At 38.3% G+C, this 19,208-nt stretch overlaps 1 protein-coding gene across 3 annotated transcripts in view; it reads left to right on the top strand.

The window, feature by feature from the left end:
• SENP5 (SUMO specific peptidase 5) overlaps positions 1 to 19,208 on the top strand; it is a 49,789-nt gene that overhangs the window by 6,640 nt on the left and 23,941 nt on the right. For all 3 annotated transcript variants that reach the window (XM_039250817.1, XM_039250816.1, XM_039250818.1), the window contains exon 2: positions 14,733 to 16,273. In XM_039250817.1, coding sequence (XP_039106748.1) covers positions 14,764 to 16,273 — 1,510 coding nt within the window. In that variant the 5' untranslated portion in view covers positions 14,733 to 14,763. The remainder of the gene's footprint in view (positions 1 to 14,732; positions 16,274 to 19,208) is intronic.

Here is a 19,208-nt window from a genome sequence, read left to right as displayed (position 1 = left end):
CTTGAGATTAACTTTCTTCAGTCTTTAAGTCACTCTGCATTTCCACTTCCAAAAGGTTTTGTTGTTGTTGTCCTCTCTTCCATTTTGTGTACGTATGCTTAAAAAAACCCCAAAACCTTTTTTATCTATACATTTCATTGTATATAAATTCTATCTTAATAAAGTTAAAATAATGCTTTATTTTCATTTTAATGGGATTTCAGAGGGAGTAAGAATAAAATGTGTTCAGTTTGCCATCTTGTTCCATAAGTAGAGTATGCTGTCAGCATTTATATGTGAACAATTGTCTCCATTTAAAAACAAAACAAAACAACACAAACTCTGCCCTATCTCATATGTACTTGGGCTTCTTGAACAGTTTTATATATTATCTTATTCAGTCCATCTTGGTTTTTGTTCTCTCCATTCTATTAAAATATGACTTAAAAATATCATGAGAATCAAATAGGGTCTTTTTTTTTTTTTTTTTTTTTTTTTTTTTTAAGTAATCTCCACACCTAACATGGGGCTCAAACTCATGACCAAGATCAAGTTTCATGCTCTACTGACTGAGGCAGTCAGGCACCCCAGTCCTTATCTTGCTTGAGTTCTCAACAGCCTAATTTAACCATTTCCCTCCTTCTAGAAACTTTCTCTAGCTTTCCTGATAACACACTAAGCTAGTTTTCTACCTGTTTCCCCAATCATTCCTTCTCACTTTCCTTTGCTAAATAAACTTCCTTTACCTCACTCTTACATCCCAGAGTTCCTCCAAATACTGCCCTATGGTGCATTTGCTTCTACCTTTTACAAAGTCTCCCTAGGTGAGTTTATCAGTTTCTGTAGCTTTAGTTACTATAAGCTGATGGCTTAAACTATCATTCCTGTGGTCTCCTCTTTTTAGACTTTCTGACCTATATATCCAACAGTATACGTCCACTTGGATTTTCTACAGTCACCTCAGATCTGCCTTGCCTAAAACTAAAGGCATAGCCAGTATAACCTTCCTCCAGTCTTTCTCCGTTTGTTCCATATAAATTATACGGCCATCTACCCAGTAGCTCATACCAAAACTCTTACTCCCCTCCCCCGACAGTCTTCTAAAAAGTCTTCAGATTGATTCACTTTGCTGTTTCTCTCCATTCTCCCTTAACCTAAGTGTCTTTGCACCTTGCCTACATTTACCTGGCAACAGCTTCCTAATGGGTTTCCTTTGCTATGGCCTTCTCCCAGCCATTTTGTACACAGCAGGTAGAATGATCTTTTTAAGTATACAAATCAGGTCTTAAAATGCCTCTTTGTCTTTTAGTGGCTTGCCACTACCTGTATGTTAAGTAGCAGCAACATTAGTTTACATTTTCTATTCTTTGGCTATCTCTCCGGGTCCTCTGAGTGTTACTGAAATTTCTTTCAGTTCCTTTGAATCCTGCATTCCCTGTCATGGGCTTTTGTTAATCTGTTCCTTTTGCCTGGTAACTATTTCTCAGCCTTTGTCTCAGGTTAGAAATAACTTCTTCAGAGTCTTCTTCAGGGTCTTTCCTGACCCTTTTGCCAGATATTCTCATAATACTCTGTTGTTATTGTTGTTTTTTATGTAGAGAGCACAAATGGGGTAAGGGGCGGTGGAGAGAATCCCAAGTGGGCTCCACACTGTCAATGTAGAGCCCGATGTTGGCCTTGATCTCAGGAACTGTGAGATCATGACCTGAGCCGAAATCAAGAGTTGATGTCTAACTCACTGAGACCAAGGCGTCTCTTCACATAATACTCTCAATTTTACCTTCTATTCATTACGTTTGTGAATACCTGTTCAAATGACTCTTACATTAGACTATAATTTTTTTAAACACTCACATGTCATCATGTTTGTAAAAACTCATTTATTGAATTGAAATTTGAAAGAAGTTTGTATATTTTTAAAATTTCAGCATTATTGGTGATGTAACCACCACCAAGAAATATGTTAGATTAACTTGTTAAGGTTCAGTTCAGATAGTTTCTCTAGTTTGGGCAGGATTTTTAAGATCTTAATTATACACTTTTTACCCCCTTCTTCAATCAAGATTTGTTACGGACTCATAATTATGTGCCTCTGTGTGTGTTTTATAAAATGGACATCTTATAGGGGTACCTAGGATGGCTCAGTCAGTTAAGCATCTGACTCTTGAGTTCTGCCCAGGTCATGATCTCACTGTTTGTGAGTTCAAGCCCTGCATCAGACTCTGTGCTGGCAGTGCGGAGCCAGCTTGGGATTCATTCTCTCTCTCTCTCTCTTTCTCTCTCCCTCTCTCCCTCTCTCCCCCTCTTTCTGCCCCTCCCCTGCTTGTTCTCTCTCTCTCTTTCTTTCTCAAAATAAACAAACATTAATAAGATTTCCCAGCAATTATATTTAAGTATTATGAAGAATAAAGTCCGAATCTCCTTTTATGTTGGTAATGCACAATGAGAATGTATTTGAATTTCATATTAAGAAGCTTATTTTAAATTTCTTTTTCCACTGATAAAGTAAAGGGGTACTTGGGTGGCTCAGTTGGTTGAGCATCCAACCTTGGATCAGGTCATGATCTCATGGTTTGTGAGTTCGAGCCCTGCATTGGGTTTGGTGTTGTCAGCACAGAGCCTGCTTTGGATCCTCTCTCTCCCCCTCTGTCCCTCCTCCGCAAGAATAAATAAAACATTAAAAAATAAATCCTTAAAAAAAAAGAGAAATACAATACTCTAAACCAGAGATTCTCAAACTTTCTTTGTTTACTGCCCCCTTAGTGTCTTTTTCATAGTGTCGTTAGGCCTAATAATTACTAATTTATTAAGTAATTAGATCTAAACAACTTAAGTATTTATATTCTAGCAATCTAATAGTTGCTTTAAAAAATACTCATCGGGAGCCTGGGTGGCTCAGTCAGTTAAGCGTCCGACATCATCTCAGGTCATGATCTCACCGTTTGTAAGTTCGAGCCCCAGGTCAGGCTCTGTGCTGTTAGCACAGAGTCTGCTTTGGATCCTCTGTCCTGCTCCCCCATGCTCCTCCCCCACTGATTCTCTCTCCCTTTCTCAAAATATTTAAATTTTTTCTTTAAAAATACGCATAAATTGAAAAGACAATATAGTATTTTTATTTTATTCTTAAATAATCAGTTACCTAATGCATTGGTTGGGCACTACAGAACTTCTCAAACCTTGGGATCATTAGACACTGCTACCCACATTTCCTGTTCCAAATAGATTTTTGCACATTATTATTTTTTTTTATCACAGTAACCAACAAAAACCCAGCTTTGCAAAGATAGGATGTCATTAGAAGGAATATACCATCATGTAATTTGAAACTGAATTGTATTAAACTGGTAGTTTGTTGGGTGTTTGATAGGTATGACAGATAAAGAATATCATTTTTTGCCTCTGATTTAGAATACCTTCTGGTATCCTTGTGGATTTACTGTGGAACTCTAGGGTCCTTGGGACATAGCTTAGGAACTGTGGGCCTAAACTGTTTCTAGTTTAGTATAAATTCTTTTACACATGTTTTCCCCTATAAATATTTAAAATACATATTTTTCCCCACTAAGCAAAAAATGAGCTCATACATTTGGTTTAGCAACTTTTTTTTTTCATTCATTATGGTAAAGAAATTGGATTGAACATACACCTTTAATTCTACACCAGCCTGAAAACTCCATTTAAAAAAAAAAAAAAAAAAACTGTAGAGAAGTGAGGAGCCGCCTGGATGGCTCATTCGGTAAAGCATGCAACTCTTGATTTTGGGGTGGTGAGTTCAAGCCCCACATTGGGCATAGAGATTACTTAACAAACTGTAGAGGTTTTGGTTTTTGTTTTTAACCCAAATGACAGAGTGGGAGCAGTGAGAATAACAACAAAATTCTGGAAGCTGGAAAGCAGAAAAGACCAGTGGTAACTGATTTACAGACTTGAGGAAGCCAAATCCTAAACCAACAAGTGGAGAAAACCAACAAGTAGTCATGTTTGTGTTTCAGAACCTTTTAAAAGTTTCAAGATTAGTGAGTGGTGTCATGGACTGTGGAAGTGGAGGTGAAGGCGAGACAAAAATATATACACATTGAAAGTCTGTTTTAAGAAAAATCCTTCCAGATCTGACATTTTCTTCTCCCTATACATAAAAGCAGGATAACTAAAGATTTAGTATGTGGTGTGGAGAGGGTAAAATAGCCTCTGGACCAAGGGAACCTTGCCCATTTGAGGTTGGATGTAGGTGCTTTATAAAGGGAATAAGTAGAAAAATACATACTGAAGGAGAGACCTCTAGCCCTCTTCCCTGACTTAGTTCCCAGAATCCTGCCCCTTTCCACCATTTCCTGTTTCCCAGTGACAGCCACTTTCAAGTCTAAGCTGTTCTTTTGGTATAAACAGCATGTCCCTAAATTAGCTTTTTTTTTTTTTTTTTTTTTTAATTTTTTTTAATGTTTTATTTATTTCTAGGAGAGAGAGAGACAGTGTGAGCAGGGGAGGGTCAGAGAGAGAGGGAGTCACAGACTGAAACAGGCTCCAGGCTCTGAGCTGGCAGTCAGCACAGAGCCTGACGCGGGGCCCGAACCCACGAACCGCGAGATCATGACCTAAGCGAAAGTCGGACGCTTAACCGACTAAGCCACCCAGGCGCCCCTAAATTAGCTTTTTTTAATGTTGCTTTTGATTTCCTAGTTTTAGGCTTTATCTATAGACTGTGGAAGCTAAAGATTAACTTCTCTTTCACAATGCTCCCCACTTCTATATGCATGTACACATCTGTTCCATCTATCCTCACTGTATAGTGATACGTAATTTTGGCTAGATGCAGTTTTTCCTCAATAGGGGCAGTATTGTCATTTTGGATGAGACAGTTCTTCATTATCCTGTCCATTACATGATATTTAGCATTACACCAGGCACTAAATATCAATACCAATTTAAGTTTATTGGAACAACCAAGAATTTCCCACACATTTCCAAATATTGGACTGAGGTATGATATGGGGTATCTAGTTGAGAACAATTTGATTAGAACAATGTGTACCTTTTTATGATTATGTAAATGGTAGTCACAGCTGTGTTATGTAGTACTCTCCGATGTATAGTGACTATTTTTTCCTTTCTTGTGCAACTTCTTATCCCTGAAGTTAGTAGTCTTTTTAGTTTAGTGTTCTCTGTACTTACTACTACTATATCTTCAGGCTCTCTTCCAATTGTATCTCATCTGTCTTTGCATTCAGACATTTTAGAAATTCTATCAGTTTCACATTTTTGAAGATCTCTTTCTTCTGGAATGGTGGTTCTCTAGGCTTGAGGCATAGTTGTCACTCTGATCTTTCTTTACCATTTTCTTGTATTTCTCTTGCTTGTGTATTGTTTTGGATCTCATTTCCTGGGTCTTAGGTCTTTCTTCAGTTACTCCTTTTTTTTGTCAGAGTATGACAAAATGTGGCCCCCTGAGAAAAAGATACATGGTAGTTCTGTATTTTAATAACTTCATTGCTGAAAACATTTCTTCTACCCTCAGTTTTGATTGATGGATTGGCCGAGTTGCAAGTTCTGTGTTGAAAATAATTTTCCCCCAGACCGTAATCTTGTAGTTAATGATCTTTTTTTTTTTTCTTTTTTAATGTTTTGTTTCTGGGAGAGAGAGAGAGAGGGAGACACAGAATCTGAAGCAGGCTCCAGGCTCTGAGCTGTCAGCACAGAGCCTAATGTGGGACTTGAACCCACGAACCAGGAGATCATGACTTCAGCTGAAGTTGGACGCTTAACCAACTGAGCCACCCAGGTGCCCCTTGTAGTTAATAATCTTGCTGTTAAGTCCATTGCCATTCTTATTCCTGATTTTATATACATATAAACATATTTCTATAAGTATATATACAAATTATAGATTATATTACAATTATAACATAGTTCTAGAAGCCAAACATGAATACGTTAATTTATATGTAAATTACATAAGATAAATATGTTTATATGTCAATCTATATTTATGTATTTAAACAATTTTTTTAAAAAATTTTAACAGCTTTATTGAGATACAACTCACCATACAGTTTACCTAATTAGAGTATACAACTCAGTGGTTTTTAGTATAATCCATAGGGTTGAGCAGCCATCATCATGGTCAATTCCAGAATGTCTTCAGCACCCCAAGAAAACTTCTCAACCAACTAGCAGTCACTCCCCGTCCCCCATCACCCCTACTTCTCCCACCCCAATCCAGCTCAAGGCAGCCACCAATCTACTTTCTGTCTCTAGATGTGCCTTTTCTGGGCATTTCATATAAATGGAATCACGTAATATGTGGTCTCTCATGACTGGTTTCTTTCATTAAAAAATATTTTTTGAGAGAGAGTGCGAGTCTACTTTCTGTCTCTAGATGTGCCTCTTCTGGGCATTTCATATAAATGGAATCACGTAATATGTGGCCTCTCATGACTGGTTTCTTTCATTAAAAAATATTTTTTCAGTGAGGGTGCCATGCTGACAGCAGAGAGCCCTGTGCGGGGCTGGAACCCGTGAACTGCGAGATCATGACCTGAGCTGAAGTCAGACACTTAACAGACTGAGCCATCCAGGTGCACCTTAAATTAATTTTTTAATTGAAATATAGTTTGACACACAATGTTACATTAGTTTCAGGGATACAACTCAGTGATTCAACAAGTTTATGTTATGCTGTGCTCACCAGTGTAGCTAACACCTATCACCATACATCGCTATTACAATACCATTGGCTATATTCCCTGTGCTGTACCTTTTATTCCTGTGAGTGATTCTTTGCATAACTGGAAGCCTGTATCTCCTACTCCCCTTCACGCATTTTGCCCATTCCCTGTCTCCTTCCCACTCTGGCAACTGTCGGTTTGTTCTCTGTGGTTTATGAGTCTGTTTCTGCCTTTTGTTTTCTTTTTTAGATTCCATATGTAAGTGAAGTCATGTAGTATTTGTCTCTTTTTGTCTTGACTTCTTTCACATCAAAGCATGTGTTATTTGTCTTTCTTTGTCTGACTTTTTTCATGTAGCATAATACTCCCAGGTCCCTCCATCCATGTTGTCACAAATGACAGGACTTCATTTTTTTTTTTACTTCATCCTTTTTTTTTTTATGGCTGAGTTATATACTTTGTGTGTGTGTTTGTGAACGCACACATATATACATGTATGTATACCACATATTCGTTGTTCATTCATTTATCAACAGATGCTTGGGTTGCTTCATATTTTGGTTGTTATAAATAATGCTTTTGTAAACATAGGCATGCCTGTATCTTTTCAGATACTGTTTTTGTTTCCTTGGGTAAATACCCAGTAGTGGAATGCCTAGAACAGAGTCTTATGTGGGGCTTGATCTTATGACTATGAAATCATGACTTGAGCTGAAATCAAGAGTCAGCTGCTTAACTGACTGAGCCACCCACATGCTCCTGATTTTGGGGGGACTTTTTATACTGTTTTCTACAGTGGCTGTAACAATTTACACTCCTAGCAGTGTATGAGGATTCCTTTTTCTCCACATCCTTAACAATACCTTTTATTTCTTGAATGTATGTATGTTTTTTTCTAAGCCATTCTGACAGGCATAAGGATTATGGTTTTGATGTGTATCTCCTTGATTAGTGATGTTGGGCGTTTTCAGATATTTCATTTGTAAATATTTTCTCTCATTCCGTAGGTTGCCTTTGCATTTTGTTGATGGTTTCCTTTTGCTGTGCAAATGCTTTTTATTCTGGTGTAGTCCTAGTAGTTTATTTTTGCTTTTGTTTTTCTTGCCTGAGAAGACTTACCTAGAAATATGTTGCTATGGTTAATGTCAAAGAAATTACTGCCTATGGTTTCTTCTAAGAGTTTTATGGTTTCAGATTTCATGTTTAGTTCTTCAATCCATTTTAAGTTAAATTTTGTGTATGGCATAAGAACATAGTCCAGTTTCATCCTTTTGCTTGTGGCTGTCCAGTTTCCCCAGCACCATTTATTGAAGAGACTGTTTTTTCCCTATTGCATATTCTTGTCTCTTTTGTTGTAGATTAATTGACCGTATAAACATGGGTTTATTTCTAGGTTTTATTTCTGGTTGATTCTGTCCCATTGATTTATGTGTCTATTTTTGTGTTGGCATCATACTGTTTTGATTACTACAGATTTGTAGTATATCTTGAAATCTGGGATTTTGATACCTCCATCTTTGTCCTTCTTTTTCAGGATTGCTTTGGCTATTTAGGGTCTTTTGTAGTTCCATGCAGATTTTACTATTATTTGTTCTAGTTCTGTGAAAAATGCTGTTGGTGTTTTGATAGAGATTGCATTGAATCTATAGATTGCTTTGAGAAGTAGGGACATTTTAACAATATTCTTTTTTTTTCTCTCAAATCTATTTTTCTTATTCTATTCCTATTCTATCTCTATTCCTGTTCTAGAGAGAGCATGTGAGCAGGGGAAAGGGGCAGAGGGGTAAAAGAGTGGGAGAGAATCTCAAGCAGGCTCTATGCTCAGTGCAGAGCCTGATGTGGGGATTGGTCCCACAACCTTGGGATCATGACCTGAGCTGAAATTGAGTCAGATGCTCAACCACCTAAGCCACCCAGGCATCCCTAACAGTATTCTTTCAATCCATGAGCATGGTGTGTCTTTCCATTTGTGTTGTCTTGAATTTCTTTCATCAGTGTTTTACAGTTTTCAAAGTAAGGTCTTCCACTTCTTTGGTTAAGTTTATTTCTAGGTATTTTATTCTTTTTGATACAATTATAAATGGATTTTTTTTAAATGTTTATCTCTGAGAGAGAGGCAGTGAGAGAGGGAGACACAGAATCAGAAGCAGGCTTTGAGCTTTCAGCATAGAGCCTGATGCAGGGCTTGAACTCCTGGACCATGAGATTGTGTCCTGAGCTGAAGTTAGAGGCTTAACCAACTGAGCCACCCAGGTGCCCCAAAAGATAATCACTGTACTTTATTATTCTTTTTTTAATGTTTGTTTATTTTTGAGAGGGAGAGAGACAGAGAGAGAGACAGAGTTTGAGTGGGGCAAGGGCAGAGAGAGAGGGAAACACAGAATCGGAAGCAGGCTCCAGGCTTCGAGCTGTCATCAGAGAGACCAGCATGGGGCTCACACCTGCAAACCATGAGATTGTGACCTGAGCCAAGTTGGATGCTTAGTTGACTGAGCCACCCTGGGGCTGGAATTGTTTTCTTAATTTCTCTTTCTGCTACTTTGTTATTAGTGAATAGAAATGCACCTGATTTCTGTATGTTGTTTTTATATCCTGAAACTTCACTGAACTCATTTATTCTGTTTTTTAATGATTTGTTTGTTTTTGAGAGAGAGAGCTCAAACAGGGGAGGGGCAGAGAGAGAGAGGGACAGAGGATGTAAAGCAGGCTTCACACTGACAGTGGGTCTCAAACCCATGAATTGCAAGATCGTTACCTGAGCCAAAATCCAGAGTTAGGCACTTAACTGACTGAGCCACCCAGGTACCCCAAGATTTTTTCTTTTTCCTTGAGATAGGCTTCTATCATTATAAATTTCTAACTTAGAACTGCTTTTGCCATGTTCCAAAGATTTTGGACTGCTTGCTGTGTTCTCATTTTCATATATTTCCATGTATTTTTTTGGTGTCTTTGATTCTTTATTCATCCATTGGGTGAACATGTTCAGCCTCCATATGTTTGTGTTTTTAAAATTTTTTTCTTGTTATTGATTTCTAGTTTCCTACTGTTTTGGTTGGAAAAGACACATGATAGAATTTCAGTTTTAAATTTATTGAGACTTGTTTTGTAGCCTAACATGTGATCTTTTTCAGGGCTAGGACCCAATCCAGGATTACATGTTACCTTAGTTATCCTGTCATCTTAGTCTTAGTCCTTTAATCTGGCACAGGTCCTCAATCTTTTTGTCTTTCATGACCTTGATTGGCACTTTTTTTTTTAATGTTTGTTAATTTTTGAGAGAGACAGTGTGCACTATGGGGGAGGGGCAGAAGGACAGAGGATCTACAGTGGGCTCTGTGCTGACAGCAGAGACTGTGCCACAGTCCTGTCATGGTGGCTCAGTATCGATACTCATTTGGTCTTGGCTTTTTTCACTTAACCTGAAAATCATTCCATGAGAGTTCATGGGAGTTTATCTTTATTCTTACATAGCTTCACTCATTGTGTGGAAGAACCATACCTTATTCAACCACTGTCCTTTTAGGTTTCCAGTATTTTGCAATTAGAATGTCACAATGAATAATCTTGATTTTGTATTTTCACTATTATTGGAGGCGTATCTTATGGATAAATTCCTAAAAGGGGCTGCTAGATTGAAAGGTAAATACTTCCAGGGTGCCTGGGTGGCTTAGTCAGTTAAGCATCCGACTTTCGCTTAGGTCATGATCTCGTGGTTCGTGGGTTCGTGCCCCGCGTCGGGCTCTGTGCTGACTGCCAGCTCAGAGCCTGGAGCCTGTTTCAGAGTCTGTGACTCCCTCTCTCTCTGACCCTCCCCTGCTCACACTGTCTCTCTCTCTCTCCTAGAAATAAATAAAAAAACATTAAAAAAAAATGGTAAATCCTAGTTTTGTTAGATATTATCAAATTCTCCTCCAAAAGGACTTTATCAGTTTGTATTCCTATCAGCAAAGTATGGAAGTTTCTTTTCTCCCACCAACAGAATGTGTTGTCACAATTTTTGCTGGTGTTTTTATTGAGGTATAATTAACATATAACATTATATCATTTTCAATTGCACATCATGATTTGCTATTCATATAAATTACAAAATGATGACTATATTAAGTCTAGTTAACACCTACCACTGTACTTAGTAAAGAAGTTTTACTTTTCTTGTGATGAGGACTTTTAAGATTTACTCTCTTAGCAACTTTCAAATACACAGTACAGCATTATTAATAGTAACCATGCTATATATTACATCTCCGTAACTTCCCATCACTCATTTTGCACAACTCCCCAACCGACCCCTCTTTGCCCATTAATTTTTTTTAAGTTGAACATCTTTTCTTATGTTTAATGGCCATTTAAAAATATTTATGAATTGTCTCCTTATGTCTTTTTGCCATTTTTCTATCAGGCTCCCCCCCTCCCCCGCCCCAATCTCTCAATTTAAGAAAGTTCTATTAGGGATATTAGCCCTTTACTTTTACTGAGCTTTTCAGTTCTTCTCTTTTAAATTTCCAAGGCCCCCTTATTGTTTTTGATTGTTTCTTAAAAAAAACAACAACAGAAAACGGTGCCTGGGTGACTCAGTTGGTTGAGCATCTGATCTGACTCTTGATTTTGGCTCCAGTCATGATCTCATGGTTGTGGGGTCGGGCCCCATGTTGGGCTATGAGTGGAGTGTGGAGCCTGCTTGGGATTCTCTCTCTCCCTTTCTCTGTCCCTCCCTGGCTCGTGCTCTCTCTCTCTCTCTCACAAATAAACTTAAAAAACAACAACACAAAACATGCTATTATTTCCCCCCCCCCAGTGGATATAACTTTTTTTTTTTACTTTGACTTTTTCCTTCCCTCTTGTTTTTTTAGTGTAGTAAATACACATAACATAATTTTTACCATTTTATTTTATTAAATGTTTTTACATGTTTATTTTTGACAGAGAGGGGGAATGCACATGTGTGAGGTGGGGACGGGCAGAGAGAGAGAGAGACAGAATCCGAAGCAGGCTCTCAGCACAGAGCCCAATGTGGGGTTCAAACCCACAGGCTGTGAGATCATGGCCTGAGCTGAAGTCGGACACTTAGCCCACTGAGCCATGCAGGCGCCCCAGCTTTTACCATTTTAAACATTTTTAGGTATACAATTGACTGGCATTAAATACATTTACATTATTGTGCAACCATGGCCACAGTCCATCTTCAGAACCTTTTTCATCTTTTTTTTTTTTAATTTTTAATGTTTTATTTATTTTTGAGAGAGAAATAGACACAGCATGAGCAGGGGAGGGTCAGAGAGAGGGAGACACAGAATCCGAAACAGGCTCCAGGCTCGGAGCTAGCTGTTAGCACAGAGCCTGTCGCAGGGCTTGAACCCACAGACCGTGAGGTCATGACCTGAGCTGAAACTGGATGCTTAACCAACTGAGCTACCCAGTGCCCCCCGTTTTCATCTTCTTAAATGGAAACATGTACCCATTATACAATCACTCCCTTCCCCCCCCTCTTAGTTTATTTTTATTTCATTTAAAAATTTTTTAATGTTTTATTTATTTTTGATTTTTTAAATGTTTTTATTTTATTTTGCAAGTGGGGGAGGGGTAGAGAGGGAGCAGAGGATCTGAAGTGGGCTCTGCGCTGAGAGCAGCAAGCTCAATGCGGAGCTTGAACTCATGAACTGTGAGATCATGATCTGAGCCAAATTTGGACACTCAGCTGACTGAGCCACCCAAGTGTCCTCCTCTTAGTTTTTTAAAATTGAGTTATCTGTGAAAGTTTTTGCTTTTTTAAATATTTATTTTGTTCCACCTGTCAACCCTAGAAGTCTGTCGAATCTTGGATTTTTCTTTCATTTTAAAAAATAACCACTAAGAGGTTGCTTGGAAATTTACAACATGGGGTGAGACTTGTCAACTTTGGGGTGCACTGTGGGCCATCCTCGGCCATTTTGGGGAGATATCTATATGTATTTTCTTGTGGACTAATCAGATTCCCCAGAGAAGAATCTTCCGATTTCCTTCTTGGATGGCAAAACAAACTGCCAGTGTTCTGGGAAATGAGTGGGAAAGTGAGGGGTTCATATATTTACTGTATCATTCCAGCTTCCTATTATGTCTGGGATCTCCCTGGCTGCAGAGCTTCACTTTTACCCTTTCTGAAGAATAAACTTCCAAAGTTGGGTAGTGGAGGGGGAGTTACCTCCTGTGTGGAGTTGGGGAAGGATTTGGGGATCTCACTGCTTCTTAAACTTTGTGGTATACTGTAATTGTTCAGGCCTGTTTAGTTGAGGCATTCCCCAAAAATGAGTTATCTGCTCCCAGGGCTGATCTCCTCTATAAGCTATAAAGGGGTTGGGGAGAGAATTCACCCTGTAAAGTCCTATATCCTGTTGAACCCCTGCGCAGTTGTGCACGATGTTCCTGACTATCCTGGTTGTCCTCCCCAGAAAGTAAAACTTGGGTTATCTGCCAAGGTAAGAGAATGCGCATCTTGAGGTCTGATTCTTATTCAGATTTTAAACAGGTCCCTCCTTTTTGAGTTCCCTTCTGTTTTTTTTAAAGATTTTATTTTTTTAAAAAATTTTTAATATTTATTTTTGAGAGAGAGAGGGAGACCCCGTGAGTAGGGGAGGGACAGAGAGCAAGAGAGACACAGAATCTGAAGCAGACTCTAGATTCTGAGCTGTCAGCAAAGAGCCCGATGAGGGGCTCGAACTCAGATAATGACCTGAGCTGAAGTCAGACGCTTAACTGACTCAGCCACCCAGGCACCCCTTAAAAGATTTTAAGTGATCTCTATACCAGATGTGACCTTGAACTCAACCCTGAGATCAAGAGTTGCATGCTTTACCGGCTGAACCAGCTAGGTACCCCTTGAGCTCCCTTCTCTTGACCTTCATAGGTATTGTTGCTTTCATTCCTGAGCCTTTCTAAGGTCCTGTAACTTGCTTCTGGGCTTCCCCTACTGCCAGCTTAGATTTTCACTTTTTGGCCTACTAAGTCTATTATCACTTAGTTATGTGTTTTCTTCTTTTAAAATTGTACTGTTCTTGTCTCCTTTTAAATTGTCTTTGTGAGAGTTTTTGCTTTTCTTAAAACCCATTTCTGTCATCTTAATAGGATTTGGATAGAGAACTGAAGTAAACATGTGCTCAGTCCTTCCCCTCCCGATGCGCAGAAAAATAATACAACTTTTCTTAAAGTTGTTTCAGCAAGCTGAAATTAGATGATTGGTTTTTTTGATTCATAGTCTATTATTTCTTCTACCCCACCCACAGCAGCTGGCACCTTTCTGCGCTGGAGAGCCTTCAGTAATGCTAGATCTTATTAAATCTGAGGAGGAATCCTGTTTGGTTTTTGACTATCAGCTTCATCTATCATTCCTAATAAGTGTGTCCCCAAACTTCATATATATGTATGCATGTGCTTTTTTACTTATATTCACTTGAGAGTCTGTGTGACTCCCTGACTGTGTGAGAGCACCTGATAGACTCACGTCCCTCCATAGCCACTCAAAGTTTTTGACTGACAAAGAGGAGGCTGGTCTCCCTCTTGAGGTACTGGTGTTGCTTGCATTTATTGAATATCTGCCTCTGGTTGTCTATACACAGCAAAAAGTATACACAATAGTATACACAGCTGTTCCTTTCTAAAATTGACATATAAAACACAGTTTTGATATGGAATCAGTTTTAAACGGTATGTGATCCCCTCTCCCTTCCCCATCCTTCATTTTACAAATGATAACACAGAATTTGGGTGACTGACATAAAGTCACTTAGCTAATAAGAAGCAGTATCAACACTGATGGATTTTCTTCTGACTCTTTACCCGGTTTACTCCATCAGAAACTGGCTGCATATTGGGAAATGATTCTTGAGATTTATTTCTGTTAGAGGCAGATATACCAAATGGGGTCATGTGAGAGTATTCATGTCTTCCCATTTACACTGTGGGGAAAACCTTAATCAGGTAAGGATTTCATTATGTCTGATAGTCTAAATTGAACTTCATAGGCTGTTTTTTTCCTAAGAATTTTCTAAGCTCTATCGCTGTGATTATATCTTTATAACATTTTTAGGGTAAATGTATAACTCTTCTTTCTCTTCACAGCTGCATCAAGATCTCATTATGCATCAGAAAAATGAAAAAACAGAAGAAGATTTTATGGAGGAAAGGAATCCATTTAGCCTTTTCTGAGAAATGGAATACTGGATTTGGAGGCTTTAAGAAGTTCCACTTTCACCAACACTTGTGCATTCTGAAAGCCAAATTGGGAAGGCCAACTATTTGGAGCAGGCAGCTGAGGCATTTCCAGTGCAGGAAGAAGGCCCTTCAAATCCAGAAAACATGGATCCACGATGCACGCTTTTTTGCTAAGGCAGAGTCCAGTGTGGCTCCTCAAAATGTTAGTACTTTGTCCTCTGAAGTGAAAAGAAAAGACTGTAAACACTTCATTTCCTCCTCAAGGACCCTCCTAAAACTCCAATCAGAGAGGCTGCTGTCATCAACAAAGAACTCTGACCATGAATACTTTGGAGAGAAAAGTCTCTTGAAGGCAGTTGCTGATTTACCAGCAAATAGTGTTTTAGGTCAGGTCAGTGGTCACAGATCTAGGACAGAGCCACAAGCTTCTGACTTTCCCATGAAGTTCAATGGGGAGAGCCAAAGTCCAGGTGAGAGTGGCACAATTGTGGTCACCTTGAGCAACCATAAGAGAAAGCGCTTTTGTTATGGCTGCTACCAAGGGCTGGAGCACCACAGGAATGGGGGACCCCTGATTCCAAAAAAGTTTCAACTGAACCAACATAGAAGAATAAAAGTATCTCCTCTTATGATGTATGAGAAATTATCCATGATTAGATTTCGGTACAGGATTCTCAGATCACAGCACTTCAGAACAAAAAGCAAAGTTTGCAAGCTAAAAAAAGCCCAGCGAAGCTGGGTGCAAGTCACTGGGGACCATCAAGAGACCCTTAGGGAAAACAGTGAGGGTGGTAGTTGCAGTCCATTCCCTTCCCCAGAACCTACAGACCCTTCTTGTCGGCATCAACCATACTTCTCAGATATGGACAGCAATGCTGTGATGAAGGGAAAGAACTCTCATGTGCCTGATGGCCACACTAAAGGAAGCCCTTTCTTGGGCAAGGAACTTAGTTTAGATGAAGCATTCCCTGACCAACAGAATGGTAGTGTCACATACACCTGGGACCAGTCAACCCGTTCCTCTCCGAAGTGGGAGTGTACAGAGCTGATTCATGATATCCCCTTATCAGAACATCATTCTGGTAACGTGTTTATCTCAGAAAACGAAAGAGAAGTCATGACTCTGGGTCAGGAAAATCGGACAAGTACTGTCAGTGATGACCGAGTAAAACTGTCAGTGTCTGAGGCAGATCAGTCTGTGAGTGATGTAGATGGGCCTGTGTCTGAAAAGACTGTTCAGAATGAGAGCTCATGCCAAATGGATGAGGATGGATCTCTCAAGCAGAACATTCTTAGTTCTAAGTTGCTGGACCACCCTTACTGTAAAAGTCCACTGGAGGCTCCTCTAATGTACAGTGGACTCAAACTTGAAAGTCAAGCAGGAGGTGGGAGGAACAGTCAGAAAGCATCTCCCGTGGATGACGAACAGCTGTCAATCTGCCTTTCTGGTATGCACTCTTCCTTCATTCTCAATCTCCAGCCCACACTTGCTGTCTATTATCTTTCCTTTTTTTTTTTTTTTTAATTTCTTAATGTTTATTTTCTTTTTTGAGAGAGAGAGAGAGATGAGTGGGGGAGGGAGAGAGAAAGGGGGGGAGAAAGAGAATCTCAATCAGGCTCTGCAGTGTCCGCATGGAGCCCACTATAGGGCTCAAACTCAAAAAAAACTATGAGATCATGACCTGACCCAAAATCAGGAGTTAGATGATTAACCGACTGAGCCACCGAAAAGCCCATTATCTTTTCTAGGAGAGTCCTGTTTTTTCCTTCTACACTTGGGTTTTCCTTTAAGCATTTAGACATTCTTCTTTGAAGTCTTCTATATTGCTGTATTATGGAGACTTTCCATACTTTTTAAGTTTTGGTTGATGACGTTTGTGTTGCTTCCAGTTGTTTGCTTCTATAAATGACAGTGCAAGAAACTACTTCTATATGTATACTTAAATAATTTTTTCTCTAATTTGTAGTAGTGAAATTGATGGTGAACAAATACTTAAAATTTTAAGAGAATTGTGAAATTGCCTCCAGAAAGTTGAACCAGTTTACTCTTGTTAAACTTTATTAACAATCTTCTCATTCTAGATGACCTGAGAGTGTTTTGATTTGCATTTTTGAGTTTAAACTTTGAACATCTTATTCTGTGGTTCTTGGCCATCTTTGGTTTGTATGTAATTTTCCTTTGTCTGTTTTTGGGTTGGATTGTTTGTATTTTATTTATTTAATATGTAAGAAATTCCTATATGCCAGGCACTGTGCTAGTTCTGAGAATGTGGCAACAAGAAAGAAACACTGATTCCTACCTTGTTAAATTTTAATTATACATATCCTAAGAGTTTAAGTTTTTCCTTCCCCAAAGGTAAAAAGTACCCTGACTTTGCATGTGGTAATTTTGCTTAAAGGAAATTATCAACTCTTCACTGAGAAACTTACCTGTCTTTATGGCTTCAAGTTTTTACGTCATACTTTAAAAAGTCTTCCTGTTAAAATCTACCCCATAAATAAGCTGGTGTAAACATTTTTGGAAGACAGTATGGCAGTATTAGTCTTTGACCCATTCCTCTTCTTGCAGTTTATCCAAAATAGAAATATATTTGTACAGGGACATGATTTACAGTATTGTCCTGGTAGTAAAAAAAAAAAAAAAAAAGTTTCTATGGTAGTATAAATATAGCACATCTGGGCAGTAGTACATTATGAAGCTGTTAAAAAGTTCAGTCTATAGTTTGAAACTGAAAGCTATCTAAAGTGAATAAAACAAGTTGCAGAACAGAATGATGCCATTTTGTTAAGAGATATACACATGTAGCATATGTATAAAAGCGTGAACACACATTTGTATAGGCCACATCTAGAAAGATATATTAAATTGTTATAAAGGGCTTTTCTGGGGAATTAGGAGAATTACTTCTTGGTGTTTTAAACAATTCTGAACATTTTTTGTTTTTTTAACCATTAAGTATGTATAGAAAGTTTTTCTCCACAAAAAGACATGGAGTACAGAGTCCTAGCAAATCTTAAAAAAGAAAAAAAAATTCTGTTGTTTATACTGTTTTAGAATAAGGAAAGACAAATTCTCTACTATAAAGTTAGCAGAACCATATAAGACATAAACCTGAAAAAGTGAGCATTTACACTCAGATACCAATTAGAGATGTAGCACTTACAAAAGCAATTGATAAATTGACTAATGGCATACAGTAAGACTGTAGTGTGACATGAGGAAGTAGGCATTTTTACAGAATGCACACTTGGTGATCTGCAGAGTAATTCATTATTTTAATAGGCTGAGAAAAGAAGAACCAGAAGAACCATTTTTGGGGTTTTACTTAGCATCTCCATGCTCACTGAAAAGAGCTGAAGCAGAGCAACAACTACTGCCCATTACAGCCCTCCCCATACCAGCAAAAAAAGACCTGAGTAGAGATAAGCCCACAATCTATCACCAAATATCTCAGGAAAGCTAGCACAATGAAAAGGACAAATTCAACAAGTAAAGGAACTAAACCTAAATAATCAGGATTAATAGAGCAATAAGGAGTCCATATGAGACATCAGTATAGTTGATGCTCCTTTAACTGACTTCTATAGCATTAGCTAATATTAAGTTCCATGATATGCTGAATGCTGGCTTTTCTCTAATAGTACTACACATATTCGCTGCAGTGGATTGATACATTTATCAAGAGCCAGTTGTACTTACTACAGTTTACGTACTATTTTATAATTGTAAATATTGCATAAAACTGATTTTGGAAGGAAAAGAAATAGATTCCTATGTCAATATATTCCAGATGGATTAAAAATTTAACCAGTTAGAAACAAATCCACGCGGACTTGTACACAGATGTTCATATCATTATTCATTATAGCCAAAAAGTAGAAACAATCCAAATGTCCAACTGATGAACGAGTAAGTAAAATTTGGTATTTTGTACAATGGAATATTCTGGCATAGAAAAGAATGAAGTACTGCTATATGTTTCAATGTGGATGAACCTTGAAAACATGCTGAGTGAAAAGAGCCAGGAACAAAAGGCCACATACCATATGATTCTGTTGATTTGAAATGTCCATGGTAGACAAATACAGAGGTAGAAGGCAGGTTGATAGTTGCCAGGGGCTATAGAGAGGAAGCAATGAGGAGTGACTGCTAATTGGTACAACTTTTCTTTGTGGAGTAATGCACATGTTATTGAATTAGGTGAGAGTAATGGTTGCATAGCACTGAATATACAAAAAAAACCCACCCCACCAACCTACTGAATTTTACACTTTAGAAGAGTGATTTTTTTATGGTATGTGAATCCCAGCTCGATAAAGCTGTTAAAAAGAACCCATTTTATAATAAAAAGAGACCACTTTATAATTTCACATTGATAATAC

This window comes from Hyaena hyaena, unplaced genomic scaffold, assembly GCF_003009895.1.
Source record: "Hyaena hyaena isolate Hyena2069 unplaced genomic scaffold, ASM300989v1 scaffold_382, whole genome shotgun sequence".
In the NCBI taxonomy this organism is placed as follows: Eukaryota; Metazoa; Chordata; class Mammalia; order Carnivora; family Hyaenidae; genus Hyaena; species Hyaena hyaena.
The sequence above is the reverse complement of the archived record's forward strand: the minus strand, read 5'-3'. Positions and strand labels throughout refer to the sequence as shown.